Below are 15009 nucleotides of genomic sequence, written 5' to 3'. Positions count from 1 at the left end.
CTTCGAGATGTTCTGAAGTCCAGAGGGTTTTATGGCTGGGATTTTGCTAAGGTCCCATTCTTATGCGAGGCACGCAGCTCTGGAGCCAGCCAGCCTGGACCCAGATGCCATCCATGTTGCCCGGTGATCTTGGGCGCATTGCTGTCTGAGCCCTGCGTGTTCTCATTTCTAAAATAAGGTTCAGAGTAGTCCCTATCTTGTTGAGTTTGGAGATTCACTTGAAGAGATTTCATTTAAATTGTTAAGCACAGACCAAGATGTTAGCATATGTTAGCTGTTGTTATTTTAAACAAATAGTTAGCAGTCTAAAATGTTGGCATTGCCCATTTTTCTAATGGCTGAAGTATGAGAGAACTGAGCTTAACCCACCCATAGTTTTTCTTGTTAACAAAACAATTTGTTTTGATGCATACAATTAATATTTCCTGTCCTTAGTTTTAAGGAAAAGTATCTTCCCTTCCTCTCAGGCCCTCTCTCATTCCCATGGTGGATATTTTAATCATGGAAGAAAAAGATCCTATTGGTTCATGGTTGGCATCTTATTTCTTTCTTCTCTCTAGAGGCAGTATGTCCATAGCTCCAAATGTGTGAAAACTGAAAATCTCATACTACTTACTACCTTGTTGTAAAAGTTGTAGTTTTGCCAGTGTAATTAATCACTAATCTGAAACAGAAACAGGAAAAATTGTCACTGGGTAGGTTTTTAAAATATATAACAATGTAGTACAGCATGATGATTAACAATACTGTATTGTATATTTGACAGTTGCAAAGAGTAGATTTTTATAAAGTTTCTCCTTCCAAGAAAAAAAGTTGTTAACTATGTGTGGTTGTGGATGTTAACTTACTGTGGGATTCACTCACAATATATACACATATCAAATCATTAACCATAAACTTATACAATGTATGTCAATTACATCTCAGTAAAACGGGAAAAAATATATATAACAAGAACTAAAGATCAAATGGTACATTGGAAGAATTTAACTTTCTTCTGTGATGGTGGATTGTAATTAAACACAGGAGAACAATTTCTAAAATCAGTTCTTAAGTTAGTCTTTCTTGCCCGGCCTGTGTGGCTTAGTGGTTGAGCATCAGTCCATGCACCAAGAGGTCGCCGGTTCGATTCCTGGTCAGGGTATATGCCCAGCTTGTGGGCCTGATTCCCAGTGGGGGGCATGTGGCAGGCAGCCAATCAGTGTTCTCTCTCATCGATGTTTCTCTCTCCCTCTCCCTTCCTCTCTCTCTAAAAATCAATAAAGAAAAAAAAGTTTTAGAAGTCTTTTTCACTTTTTTTTACAATGGAAAAATTTAAACCTATAACAAAAGCAGACAGCATAATGAACTGCCTTGTACTCATCACCCAGCTTTAAGATTTCAACTTTTGGTCAATCTTGTTTTCTTGCCTAGTGAAGTTACAGTTCCAACGCCATTGAATAGCTTTGCTAGTTACTGACTTTCAAGGGTCTGATTTTGACCCTAGATAATAAGAGTTGTGAAACCAAAATTGGTTTCAAATCCTTCTTTCTTAAAGCACACCATAGGTAATTTGTTGTATTCTCTATGTTGGGTGGTGATGATAGGGAAGACAGACAGATGGGGGAGACAGAGAAACAGGTGGGATTCAGAGGGTAAGTGAGGGAGAAGAGGAGGAAAAGAAGAGAGAGACAAACAGTCTGGGAGACAAAGACAGGCTGAGACAGGAAAGGGAAACCAAGATGAGAGTGAAGGAAGACAGAGAGGGGACTGGGACAGAAGAAGGATGGCCCGAGAGAAAGAAAAGGCCAGACCATGTGTGAGAGGCAGGGACAGGCAGCTGGGGGCTGGGCCACTGGAGGGAGAGGCAGAGGAGCAGCTAGCTTCTCTCTCTTCCTTTCCTGCCCTCTCAAATGCAGCAATGATCTTACGAAAGAGGGTTGTGAGGATTTGGTGCAGATAATGTGCATGGCACAGTGCTGGCACTCAGGAAGGGATCAGTAGGCACCAGCTATTGTATCACATTCCATTGCATAAACTCTAACCTCATTACTCGTAATTTCTCTTTAGAGACCCAGTTCTTATCAATCTTACCAGTCCTCAAGTGTAACTAATAGCATTGTACACCGAATACCTGAAAATGGAATCTGAAGGCAGACCATGAATAGAGTTAGTCATTGCTTTGGGGAGCCCAAATACCCTTTTTTGGGTCATGCTCAGTTACACAGCTTAGCAGGAGAAATAATAATGGCTACCAGGACACTCTGGGGAAATTGCCTGCCGTTGGGTGACCCCTTACTTCAGTGACAGGTCTAAACTGACCCAGGAGTCCTAGATGACACTTTAAGGGAGAGCAGATGAGAAGTGAGTTTTTCGTCCTGTCTCAGGCCTGGCAGGCATAGCGGAGGCTTTCAGTCTGTTGTAAATGACCTGGGACAAGAAAACTGCTTTTCTGGGCCAGTGCAGAGATTCGCGGAACCTCTTCTCCCTCACAGACAGAAAGCGTTTGGAGGGGTGGGGCTCTCACCATGCCATCTGCCTGTTAGGAAGCACAGAGAAATGGACTCTGTGTTACACCTTATTTTAGGATCTTGGCCGTGGTTTACATTCCATTTAAAAAAATTACTACATTTCCTAGATCTTTGTAAAGGTTTTCCTGGTCAGGATGCATTTGCTTTTTATTCTTAATGTGTGTTGTTTTTGCTATTCTGCTCTTAGAGGTTAACAGGTAATTAAGATGCACTCTTAAGTCGTGACTTAATATTTCCTTGTTGCTAAAGACAGACAAGTGTAGGGTGCTCTACATATGAGTTCATTTTAATAACACGGAGCAGTGCTGTATGCCCTGCTTGGCACGAGGCAGGTGCTGAAGACTGTGAGAACGCTTGGGCTCTGCCCAGAAGGAGTTGACATTTGTGGTGACAATAACAAGAAAAGAGTAATTGCCCCGTAGTGCCCTAAGTGCCCGGTACCACACGTGACATTTGTACAGACGTTCTCTGCATGCAGTGTGCATTGAGCCCTCCCAACAGTCCGGCTAAGGACTAGGTCCATCCTATGTTGTCCTATTGTGCAGTAGAGACACTGAGGCTCAGAAATGAGTATCTTTCAGATGTGGTGGGCTGAGATTTGAACAAGGTTTACCCCCCGGAACCTAGGCATATTGTACTACCAGGGATGAGGGAACAGATTCCTTACCATGTGTCGCAGGGCAGTAATAAAAATAGACACCAAATACCCAAATGGGGTGAAGGGTAAGGAATCAACTGAGGATGAGGCAGTAGGGAGGAGGAAGGACACATCAGGTTTATTACAGGTAGTGAGGTTAGGAGGATGCATTCCAGGGACAGTAGATAGCCCTGGTCGCAGTGCACACAGGTGAGGCAGCAATAGGGTTTGCATGGGGGAAACTGTAAGACATTTGGGGAGGCTGGAATGGAAAGGAGGGGTGGTTGGAGAAGACCACCTCGTGTTTAGGAGGGCCTCGTGTTTAGGAGTTCAGGCATCTTGCAGTGTTGGCACCAAGAACAACCCCGATCATGTTGTGACGGCCCATTACACGCTAGGAGCAGTGTGTCCCATGTTATCTGCAGGCTGCCCGCTGCTTTGCAAGGCATGTGTTCCTTAGGTTGCCGTAGGTGCCCTGGTAGTGAATGGTGACTGACAGTTGACAGGCGGGGCCGCCACCCAGACTTCTAGATGGGATTTTAACAGGAATGTGACTTGGTCAGATTTCCAGTTTAGAAGGACCCTTCTGGTGATTCTATGGGCAAGGTCAGAGGGGGAACCAGTCAAAGGTGTGGTGGGGCATGGAAAGCATGGGACTGATCAGAGATTTAGGAGGAAGGTGGCCAGGATGTGGAATGTGAACTCTGGGATGAGAGGGAGAGAAGGGGGCATGAATGACATGTTCGGAGTGGCTTGAAGAGTGGATTCTCATTTTACATGGATCTTTATACTCCATTTCCAGTAATTGTAGACTTCTTTGCAGTAGATTCTTAGAAGGTGATACAAAATTCCTTTTTTTTTTTTCATTTTGGTAGGGGAGGGGGATAAGGACTGTGTATCTTCAGAAAGGTTAATATGTAGACTGCGAGTAGAAACAGGTTAGGATGGAGAATTGTGTTTTCTAAAATTGACTGGCTAGGAACATTATAATGTAAAAAGATTCCAGGGGAACTATTTAAACCTTGGGCTAATTTAATTTATTGTTTTTAACTTTTTGCTTTTTTTTTTATTCCTCACCCGAGGGTATTTTTCTATTTAATCATTAGATAGAGTGGAAGGGAGGGAGAGACAGAGACAGAGAGAAATATAGATGTTATAGAGCCACATCGACTGGTTGCCTCCTGTATGACCTGACCAGGGCTGGGGACGAACTGCAACCGAGGTACGTGCCCTTGACCGGAATCAAACCCAAGACTCATTGATCGGAGGACTGATGTTCTAACCACAGATAAAAACCGGCCAGGACTTTAACTTTTTGCTTTTTAAAAGGGGTTTCTCTATAAACCTATTTAACTTATAATCTAAAATGTAATAAAACTGCATTATTTAAAAAAGTAAATTGTATGTCCCAGCTGATGTAGCTCAGTGGTTGAGCATCGACCCTGCACCAAGAGGTCGCCAGCTCCACTCCCGGTCAGGGCACAGCCCAGGCTGTGGGCCAGATCCCCGGTGTGGGGTGTGCAGGAGGCAGCCAGCCCATTGATGTTCTCTCTCATCAATGTTTCTCTCTCTTTCCTCCCTCTAAAATCAATTAAAAAAATATTTTAAAAAAGAAAAGAAAATTGTATAATTGGACTTCTCACTAATTTAGAGCAGCTTCTTTCTTGGCCCTTCTCTCTGTCAGATCACAGGGTTCTAACCTGTAGTGTGGGAGTTGTCAACCTGGAAGGCCCTTGGGGTCTGGGATAAATTCAGGGGTTCATGTCTTTGGATGAGAAAATATTGAAACTTTTTTTCACTAACCTCAAATTGAAAATTCACATTTTATGTTTTAAGAACTTAGGTAACAAACTATAGATAGTAATGTTAACGGTATTGGTGACTGTCACCAGTAGAAACCAGATATTTTCATATCATATAACAGTTCTGTTTATTACTTGTACTCATCACTACTTTGAAATGACAGTAGTTACCACTGGATCTTGTTATTTAACGTGTTAATAAAGAAGCATTAATATGTAAATAAAGAAGCATATACTTATGCATTAAGAAGCACTATTACAATATTTTAAAGCGTTTTGAGGACTGTTTCAGTACAGTTGTTTTCCTTTGCAATTCTTCATATTTATTTTATGCATTTGCAGACTTCATTCTAAGGAGGAGTCCCTAGGTCCACTGCACAGCACAGATAAAAACCTCCTTTAGTGGCCTTGGTGGGTTGGCTGGCTTTGGATCCCTGTGAATCCTGCTTCGCTTGCTGGGCACGGTCTTGTTCAGGGTCACCTCCTCCCTAGCCCCTCATAACTCCTGGCCCTCAATGTCTGTGTTCTTATAAATTAACCCACGGGACAGCACTTGTCTTTGGACTTTTGCTTTGAAGCCTTGTACGTATTCATTGACTGTTTCTCCCACCAGGAGCAGGGCCATGCCATGATTCCTTGCGTCGTCACCACCCTGCCCTCTCCCTGCTCCCCAGCAGCTGACACGGTATTTTCGGGTGCTGGGAAATTTTCGTTCAGAGTGTAAAGTTAATGCCAAGGCTGCATTAAGCTAATAAACTTAAAAAAAAATTTTTTTTTAACTGCTCCAGGTGAGGGTGTAAATGACAAAATAAAGGACCATGTAGACTAGATAAAATTACCTTCATCAAGTTCAAATTGTGGGAAAAAAGACTTTTCCTCTAAGCTCATATTATAAAGTTGTATGAGACTGTTACAAACTGACTTGAGAATAGTCTGAGCATGATCTCATCAGTTGGAACAGAGTAGGAAATAAAACACGAAGCCTTCCCTCTTTTTTGAAGGGTCTGTTTTATAGATTTTTAAATTACAGAGATTCCTTGAGCTGGAGGATAATAGTGAAGGGCCCACAAAGGAATAAGAATAAAGCAACATGGGTTTAAATAATTGAATGTGAGCAAAAGTTAAAGGGAATGTTTGTCACATCTGACACACCCTACCCTCTTGCCCCTCCCCAACTCTGAAGTGGTGGACATGAAGTGTCCTCAGTGGACAGTAAAGACAGCAGAGGGAATTCCAGAGGGAACCGTGGCCTTGGGCATGAACGTCAACAGGAAGGTGGGAAGCTTCCCAGGGATGTTTTTCCTGGAGTTGAAGTCTCTCTCCCCTCCCATCTGAACTGGGAAGTGGCTTAGCCAGGCCCTGCAGCTTGTGCGCATTTCCCTCTCTTCCTGTTCGCAGCGGCCCCTGGACATCCAGAGCAGATATGCCATGTCAGAGTCTTTGGTAAACATCTTTGATCAGTGACTTACACCTTTAAGAAAGGTTATTTTGTCTCAAATGATCTTTAAATTGTATTTTAAAGACACAACCCATTTTCTTAGAATACTGAGTTAATCATGTACAGGCACAGTGAATTTTGTGGCATTTCCAAATGTTTGATATTTTCATAGTTAGAACCCTAGTTTCTTAGAAGTTTGGAGGCATTCTTATAGCTATCACCATTATTAGTGCTGAAGTGGCTGGTTAATGACTTTTCCTGAGTTTTGTTGGTGATGGAAACCTTTTCATTAACAGTATGGTGAAGTAATAGTTTTAAGTGGGATGAGAGGCACTTTTGAAGATACAAATCTTAAAATGTGACCCAGAAAGGATGCTGCAGAAAATGCTCACTAAAAGAAACAAAACAAAAATAAAAACAAGAATAGCAGATGCTAAACTTCACTTTCCCAAGATTTAACAATGGCCAAAAGATCCATTGGAAGTACAGAGGAGGGGAGCTATTTGGGACATCTTTTTAAAATGAATCCTTCAGGCTTCTTCATGGGTTTAACTTCTTGACAGTGGGACTGGCAGAAAGTGCATCTATTAAGCAAGGAAGATTTAAGTACATTCTGCAACTTTGGCCTTGTAAGCTGTGATCATTTTTAAGGTTGACGAGCATAGTTCACTATGAAATGAAGCAAGGAACTTGGCATTTATACATTGTGAGTCAATTTTGACATCAGCCTGGATTGGGAATTGACTGGAAGGTTTTTGGGGTTGGACTGTGGCTGTGCTTCAGTGTCTCGATCCAGAGGCATGCATGAGCAATACTTCCCTTTGGGCTTTGGCCATTAATTTGTGGAATGGAGCAAGAACTGGAGAGGAAAATTGAGAAGACTGCCTTGGATTTCCTCACGTCCTGTTGAATAAAAAAGCAGTGGGAGGCCCTTTCCTTCCTGACAAAGGCCCCATCCCTTCACACGAAATTCCCAGCATCTGTCTCCATGTTCGGGACAGCCCCTCTTGAACCCATACTTGAAATCATCGGTCACCCCTGGGTGAGTATCTGCGTTCTGCCTATTCCAGGTGTTTTCCAGGCCACTTCCCCTGATTATGTAACTTTCTTTGATCAAATCCAGATGCTTGCAGAATGCTTGATAGAAGAGGTCAAATGGCATTTGAGAAGAAAAGCATTTCTGTATTCATGACTTTGGTTTAATTTCCTGTATGGGCCTGGTCTGCCAAAGTTGCATTCTCATGGCCATGAGGTTGGGACACTAGAGGGAAATGAACAAATACTTTTTCGGGACAACTTGAGAAGATGTCCTCCTCCCCCAGTATATGTTTTCACATTAGATTATCAATTATATGAGCATCAGCTGGCTTGTATTTATAACAGTTTTCTATTTTTGTATTTTTTTATGATAAAAATCCAGATTCATTGTGAGAAATATGCCAAAATATAGGGAAAGAAAAAGAAAATTCTAAATGTTTGTAATCTCACCACCCTAACTACTTTTTAACTACTTTTTTTTTTTTTTTTTAATCTTCACTCGAGGACATTTTTCCATTTTTTGTTCAGATAGAGCAGGAGGGAGAGAGAGGAAGAGAGAGAGAGAGAAACATTGATGTGAAGGGACACATCTAGTGGCTGCCACCCGCACGACCAACCAGGGCCGGGGACAAACTGCAACCGAGGTACGTGCCCTTAGTGGGAACCGAACCCGGGTCTCTCTGTACTGCAGGCCGACGCTCCAACCGTTGAGCCAAACCGGCCAAGGCTTAACTACTTTTAATGGTACTGTTAACATACCAGCCTGAGTTAATTACTGTTCACATTTTGGTATTCCTTCTGGGTGTTTTTCAGTTTTCTCCAAAAATATTTTGAATGATTTTATGAGTATGTTCTATTTTATGAATGGGACCACAAACTAACTTTTCTTGTGTTGATAAATATTTTGTACTTCTCCTTTATGTGTTGCTCTTTAAAAATCAGTATATGCTGCCTGGCTGATGTGTCTCAGTGGATTGAGCGTCCTCCCGTGGACTGAGAGCTCCCAGTTCAATTTCAGTCAGGGCACATGCCCGGGTTGCGGGCTCCATCCCAAGTAGGGAGCGTGCAGGAGGCAGCTGATTGATGTTTCTCTCTCTCATCAATTTTTCTCTCTCTCTTTCCCTTCCTCTTTCTAAAAAATCAATAAAAACATTTTTTTTTAAAAAAACCTTTAAGAAATTATCTTTGCCCCTGTGATTCATAAGGTGGAATTACCAAGCATAGTAATGACATAATTTGGGACGTACTGTTTTAGAAAAACAATTCCTGAAGGTTTACTTCAAGTCAGTAGTACAAAAGCTAGAATTGAAAGACGTTCGTTATTTATGTTCTCTTGGTTTATTTCAGAGAGATATTTTAAAGACTGTCCACATCTGAAAGTTCTCCGGTCATGTTTCTGGAAGTTGAGCTAAGTCCTGATCTCAGATGTCTTAGGTACCTCCAGTGGGTTGTTGTTTTTTAAATTGCTGCAGAATCTGGTGCCTCCTTAAGATGCGTGTTATTGCCCAAGAAAAGATATTTGGGTGTCTAAATCCATAAAGAAAGGAAATTAAAACAATTTTTTTTGTTACCATTTAGGTTCGGCTTAAGCATTGGTAGATCCCTTCATGCTTTTCAAATTAGAATTTCCTCCTTAAAAAAAAAAGTTTGATTTCTTACTGTAGTTTCTTTAAATTAGTATTCATATTTCATTCCATAATACTCGTACAACTGTTAAGATCTACATGGTGTGGATTTGCTGGTTTCAAAAAAATTCTTGTGCATATCTGTCATTATCACAGAGAAATGCTAGAGCGTTTGAGCATAGTTCAAGAAAAAGAAAAGCAAGAAGAAACTTCAGGACAAACTAATGAACTGTTTGACCCGTGGTGACTAATAGTGAAACATTCCTAATATAACAGATGTTGATTGGTTTTCAACCTTTAGAATCTACCTAAAGGCAAAACATGAAAAATTTAACTGTTACAGAATAGAAGACACTTGTTAACTTTCACAAGGTAAAAGAAAGAGTAAAGAAGGCTCTCTTTGAGGATGAGCATAGAGAGGGAAGCTGGAAGGAAGGTGAGGATGCTAACATACTTGTGAAATAGATGGTTGAGAGATACTGTCTCTAGCTGGCAGAACAAGAAATAAAGGTGTTAGTCTGTTACCAAAAATACAAAGGTAACCAGCAGAGGATAGTGCAGGTAGGGGTGCAGGATATAGTGGTAAAGCTTATGTTCAGAGATGGAAAGGATCACCAAAAAAAGAGCTGTTGCTTCGAGGTATAGAGGAGAGGGGGTGGAAAACGTTTGTCTTTCATTATAAGCCTTTCTGTACGTAATATCTGATTTTTAAATTATGTGCATATGTTAACTTTGATACATTTAAAAATGTTTTAAAGCAAGAAATTTTCCCTCCATATTATAACATAAAAGCAGTGGCGGACTTATGAGGATAGACTATTTCCATTTCTAACTGAATTAATTTTGAATTAATGAATTTAAATGGCTTGACCTATTTGGGAACACCATCTTGGGATGCAGATACTTAGTGTTTTTCACAAGATTTGGGAAGAGAAGAGTCCCATTTTCTGTACCACCTTTCTTCTTGATCTATAATGTGCACAGGTGTTAAGAAACAAAATAGCCCTGGCCGGTTTGGCTCAGCGGTTAGAGCGTCGGCCTGCGGTCCTGAGAGACCCGGGTTCGGTTCCCGCTAAGGGCGCGTACCTCGGTTGCAGTTTGTCCCCGGCCCTGGTCGATTGTGCGGGTGGCAGCCACTCGATGTGTTCCTTTCGCATCGATGTTTCTCTCTCTCTCTCTGTTTCTCTCTCCTTCCCACTCTACCTGAACAAAAAATGGAAAAATGTCCTCGGGTGAGGATAAAAAAAAAAAAAGAAAGAAACAAAATAAATCAGGAGTGCGTAATGTTGGAAATACAAACTTTTTACTCCTGAGGATAAAATTAAGTTTTTTTCCCTAATTCTTCTTTTTTTCCCCTCTATTTCTCTTCCAGAAGCCCTCCAAAGGCCAGTAGCATCTGACTTCGAGTCCCAAGGTCTGAGCGAAGCAGCTCGTTGGAACTCCAAGGAAAACCTTCTCGCTGGTCCCAGTGAAAATGATCCCAACCTTTTCGTTGCACTGTATGATTTTGTGGCCAGTGGGGATAACACGCTAAGTATAACTAAAGGTAAAAGGACTGTGGGCAGCAGGTGATAGTTGTAAGAGCCAGAAATTGGGGGGGACTGTGGCTTGATTGTTCACTCCTTTGCTGATTAAAAGAGCAGATTTAAAGTTTGGAATGCACAGATATTAAAAAAATAACAGCATCTTTATAAGAGGATCACTTTTCTTGCGAAGAGTTTCTGTATAGTAGTCCTTTGCAGAAACAGAACTTTCCTTATTTTATACTGAAAAAGACACCGGGACCAAACACAGAAAACACTTTTTTTTTTTTAAGAAAAAATATTTTTTCCCTAAAAAGCTTCCTTGTATTAGGAACAGAACACTTGAATAAATAAAACATAACAGATTTATAAAAACTGAAGCTATATATGTATCTCTGTTTTCAGTACAAACAGGAAATTTTATATAAAATGTACTCGTATACACTTAAAATGCATACATCTATGTGGACTTGTTAAAATTAAGTAGGTATTTAGGAATTTGGAGATTTTTAGCAATCATACAAGAGTAAGTGAGAATGAGTGAATTAGCCCTTGAAGCTGATGTGTCTGATTTGGTTCTTTTCTTTTAAGGTGAAAAGCTCCGGGTCTTAGGCTACAATCACAATGGGGAATGGTGTGAAGCCCAAACCAAAAATGGCCAAGGGTGGGTCCCAAGCAACTACATCACACCCGTCAACAGTCTGGAGAAACATTCCTGGTACCACGGGCCTGTGTCCCGCAATGCTGCTGAATACCTGCTGAGCAGCGGGATCAACGGCAGCTTTCTGGTGCGGGAGAGCGAGAGCAGCCCCGGGCAGAGGTCCATCTCACTGAGATATGAAGGGAGGGTGTACCACTACAGGATCAACACTGCGTCTGATGGCAAGGTAGGGACCCCGGGGGGGGGAGCTGATGAATGGATAAGAGGGGTAGTCTTTGACCAGGAGAACCCAGAGGTCCTACTCCTGGGTTGATAAGTCATTACCACAAAGCTCAAACCAAGATGTTTGAAGAAGCTTTCAACTAAACAACGGGCATCAATTTATTAGCCTTATGAAAGACCCTCCTTTGAGTACCAGTCACATGGTATTATAAGGGCTGGTGTGGATCTCTAATTGTCCTGCTGGACTTTTGTTGTTAGCAGTTTCATAAGATAAATGGAGTACCTGTTGGGTTTTATACATTACTCTTACATTAAGACTCTTCTTTAAAAAAAAAAAACAAAAAAAACTTTCACGATAATAATTTATCCTCATTGAGAAAAGTTCAGACAAAGATGATAGAAGTGAGAAGCCACCTTAATAGCACCTCCCCAAATAAGTCTGGTACATGGCCCTCTTCCTATGGATACAAAATGGGATCCCTTTATACCGTAGATTTCCAGACCCAAACTGTAGTTTGTACAGAAGTTGATATAGTGTATGATTTTGTGATCTTCATATAAAGGTAGTGAACATTTACTGAGTTCCTACTGTGTGCTGGGCATTTTTCCATCTTCATCTCATTTAAACTTCACCTCGGCCAGTCTTAAGGATGGACATTGCTGTAATCTGCATTTAGGCATTAAGGAATGGATGTTCAGAGGGATGACATTTCTTGCCCAAGATTACATATTGAGTAATTGGCTGCGATCCCACTGTCCATTCTGCTGCACTGCACTGTTCTTGAGGGTATGTGGATAGGTGGAGGGGGTGGGTCCAGACGGTGCATGGGTTCTTTGATAGTATGTAGTGCATGCACATAGTTTGAAAACATGAACCAGTGAAAAGTAATTCTGTCTCCTAATTTAGTGCCCTGCCCAGAGCCAACCTCTTTAACCAGTTTCTTCCAGAGTTTCCTGATGTGCATATGTTTGCATTTTTAAAAACCCACGATTCGAACCGCACACTGTTCTGCCTCTTGCTTTTCCCACCTGATAATATATTTTGGACACTGTTTATGGCGGCACATTTAAAGCTGCCTCACCCTTCTTAATGATGCCTAGGGTGGACGGATCATCCTTTATTTAAGCAGTCCCTGCTGGTGGACGTTTAGGCTGTTTCCAATCTTACGCTGTTTATAAACTGTGCTCTTCTCACATGGCTTTCAAAACTTAAAAAATATCTTGGCCTGCTATAAAAAAAATCATTTTACATCACCACCCAATACTCATATTAGTAACAAAAGGTTCGTGAAATCATGCTTCTACTATAGGTAATGCAATCTGATATTTTGTATTCTGTTCTGTTTCATTTTTTAAAAAAATTCTGATCATAATCCACTAAATAGCCTTCATAGACCCCTTGGTGGGTCATGCCCTGCAGTTTGGAAATGTAGTGCACATGCTTATTTGTGTACAGTGAAGGATATGCAAGGTAAGTTGCTAGAGCTGATGGAAGATTTAGTGTATTTAAATTAGTGTAGTTATCACCCAGTTACCTTCTGTGGAAATTGTACACATGTGTTTTCTTACCAGCAGTCTATGAGAGTGCATGTTTCCTCTCCCTCAGCAGCCTGTTATCAGACTTGTGCAAACATCTCTCACTGGTTGGTAAAGCTGGTATCTTGTTAGGATTCATATGCATCTGTTGTATTTTGAGTGATCCCTGTGCCATTTACTAAATTCATCTTTTCTTTCATATTTGAAATATACCAAGTTTACATAGGTATTTAGGTCTGTTGATCTCTCTCTCCTGTTCCATTGGTCTATGTATGTATGCCAATATCAGACTTTTAATTTGTAATGGCTTTATAATGTTCTAATATCTGGTAGGGTTTGTCCCCTGTTCTTAATCTTTTCAGTATTTTTATGCCTATCCTCCTGTTCATTTGTACCATCCATACAAATGCATATAAAATATATATAGATTTGATGTTCTCATCTGTTTTTTTTGCATGTGTTAGAGTCTTTTGACCAAAGTCTTGTGCTTGCCATCATGGCAGGTATCTTTGTACCAGCACTGTGATTTGTCCAGCAGACAGCATAGTCTGTGGTTTATGTGACTAGAGATCAGCCTCCTCGGCTTGCTTTTCGGGTCTTATCCCAGATGCGGAGCTAGATCCTTCCATTCTGCAGGATGTATTCCAGGGCAGTGGGCCCTTTGAAACCTTGCCTTCAGACCACAAGGGGGCCTTTTTTAATGCATTAGAACATTAGAGTGCACCTGAAGGAGGTGATTTCCTGTAGCTGACACATTGCTTCCCATCTGTGCTGCTGATCCAAGGCAAGCCATGCTGCCCAGCGGTCATCAGTTGAGGTTTGTATTGAATCAGGTGGTGGTCTCTTTTCCCTGGAGTTGTTTAATCAGCATCCTTGCAGACAGATGCAGGTAGGCACGATCTAGTTTGACAGCTCAAAGGGAGAGAGCAGGGCCTACGTGTAGGATGAATGATTTGCAGAATTTGAGAGTCAGCCAATGAAGACAAACCCCTCAGTCTAAAAGCTGGTGTGTGCCAGGGGTTCCTTCCTTTCACTCCAGGTGGAGCACAGGAAACTCATTTGATCAGGCACTGTCCACCACCGGCAGCTAATCAAAGTGTCCTGGGCCTCTTGCCCTTCTCCCTCCCTGATGGAGACCCCTCCCCCTTTCAGCTGTTTAAGCACCTGGAGACTTCTAGGCCCACAGGGTCATTGGGCATACCATCTGTGGAGGCTCCTGTCGATGAGGGCCACACTTCAGGGGCTGTGTGGGTGGGGTCCTGTTCCTGGACTGAATGCAATGGCACCGCATGGGGAGGTGTCACAGGGACACATGAGACAGTGTGGCTTGGCACTGACAAAGCCGCTCATGGCAGAGCTTTGATGCAGTCCTTTTTGGATTTCTGAGAAGAAAATGTAAGGTTGGTAGGAGGGCCAGGCTGAGGTTGATTAAGTTTAATTCTTAGTTTCAAATTAGCTGATCTTTAGAAAACAACTGAATTTCAAAGATTCTTCTATGAGACCCCAAAGGGTTTCTTACTGTCTCCACCCCTTGGCTCTGGTTTCCGTCTCCCTGCATGTTCTGAGCTTCAGCAGCAGTGGTAGCCAGGCAGCTGGGGCCACAGCTCGGGGCCCAGGGCCCAGACTTGGGGTTAGAGCTTGACTCGAAAGAGCCACACCAGACTGAGCACTGCTGCTTCCTAAGAGTCTTGACAACTTAAAACTCTTCAGATACCCTGGGATGGCGATGTCATTCTTCCACGCTTTCTCAAAATTTGCGATCTTCTGCCAACATAGCTGAATTAAAGACTGATTTTCATCTACCACCCCCTGCCAAATCGTTCTTAGTTCTTCTCGTTACATCTACACTTCACTTCACTTCTGTGAGGTGCCCCTGTCAAGTTCCACAATTTCTTATAGCCCTTGATGGAGTCTCTTCTTTTCTTCTAAGAGGTGTCCAGGTGACATTTCTTCTCTCAGTCTGCTGAAGTGGCAGGTTCGGGTTGACAGGAGTGGAATTTGGATTTAAGCTTTAGCA

General features: G+C 41.9%; 1 protein-coding gene across 2 annotated transcripts in view; it reads left to right on the top strand.

The window, feature by feature from the left end:
• The window catches only part of ABL1 (ABL proto-oncogene 1, non-receptor tyrosine kinase), a 128415-nt gene that overhangs the window by 87086 nt on the left and 26320 nt on the right, over nucleotides 1-15009 (top strand). For both annotated transcript variants that reach the window (XM_036260951.1, XM_036260952.1), the window contains exons 2-3: nucleotides 10423-10596; nucleotides 11165-11460. In XM_036260951.1, coding sequence (XP_036116844.1) covers nucleotides 10423-10596; nucleotides 11165-11460 — 470 coding nt within the window. The remainder of the gene's footprint in view (nucleotides 1-10422; nucleotides 10597-11164; nucleotides 11461-15009) is intronic.

Source organism: Molossus molossus, unplaced genomic scaffold (genome assembly GCF_014108415.1).
Source record: "Molossus molossus isolate mMolMol1 unplaced genomic scaffold, mMolMol1.p scaffold_m16_p_14, whole genome shotgun sequence".
Lineage (NCBI taxonomy): Eukaryota > Metazoa > Chordata > Mammalia > Chiroptera > Molossidae > Molossus > Molossus molossus.
Note: the sequence above shows the minus strand (reverse complement) of the source record. Positions and strands in the feature narration are given on the sequence as shown.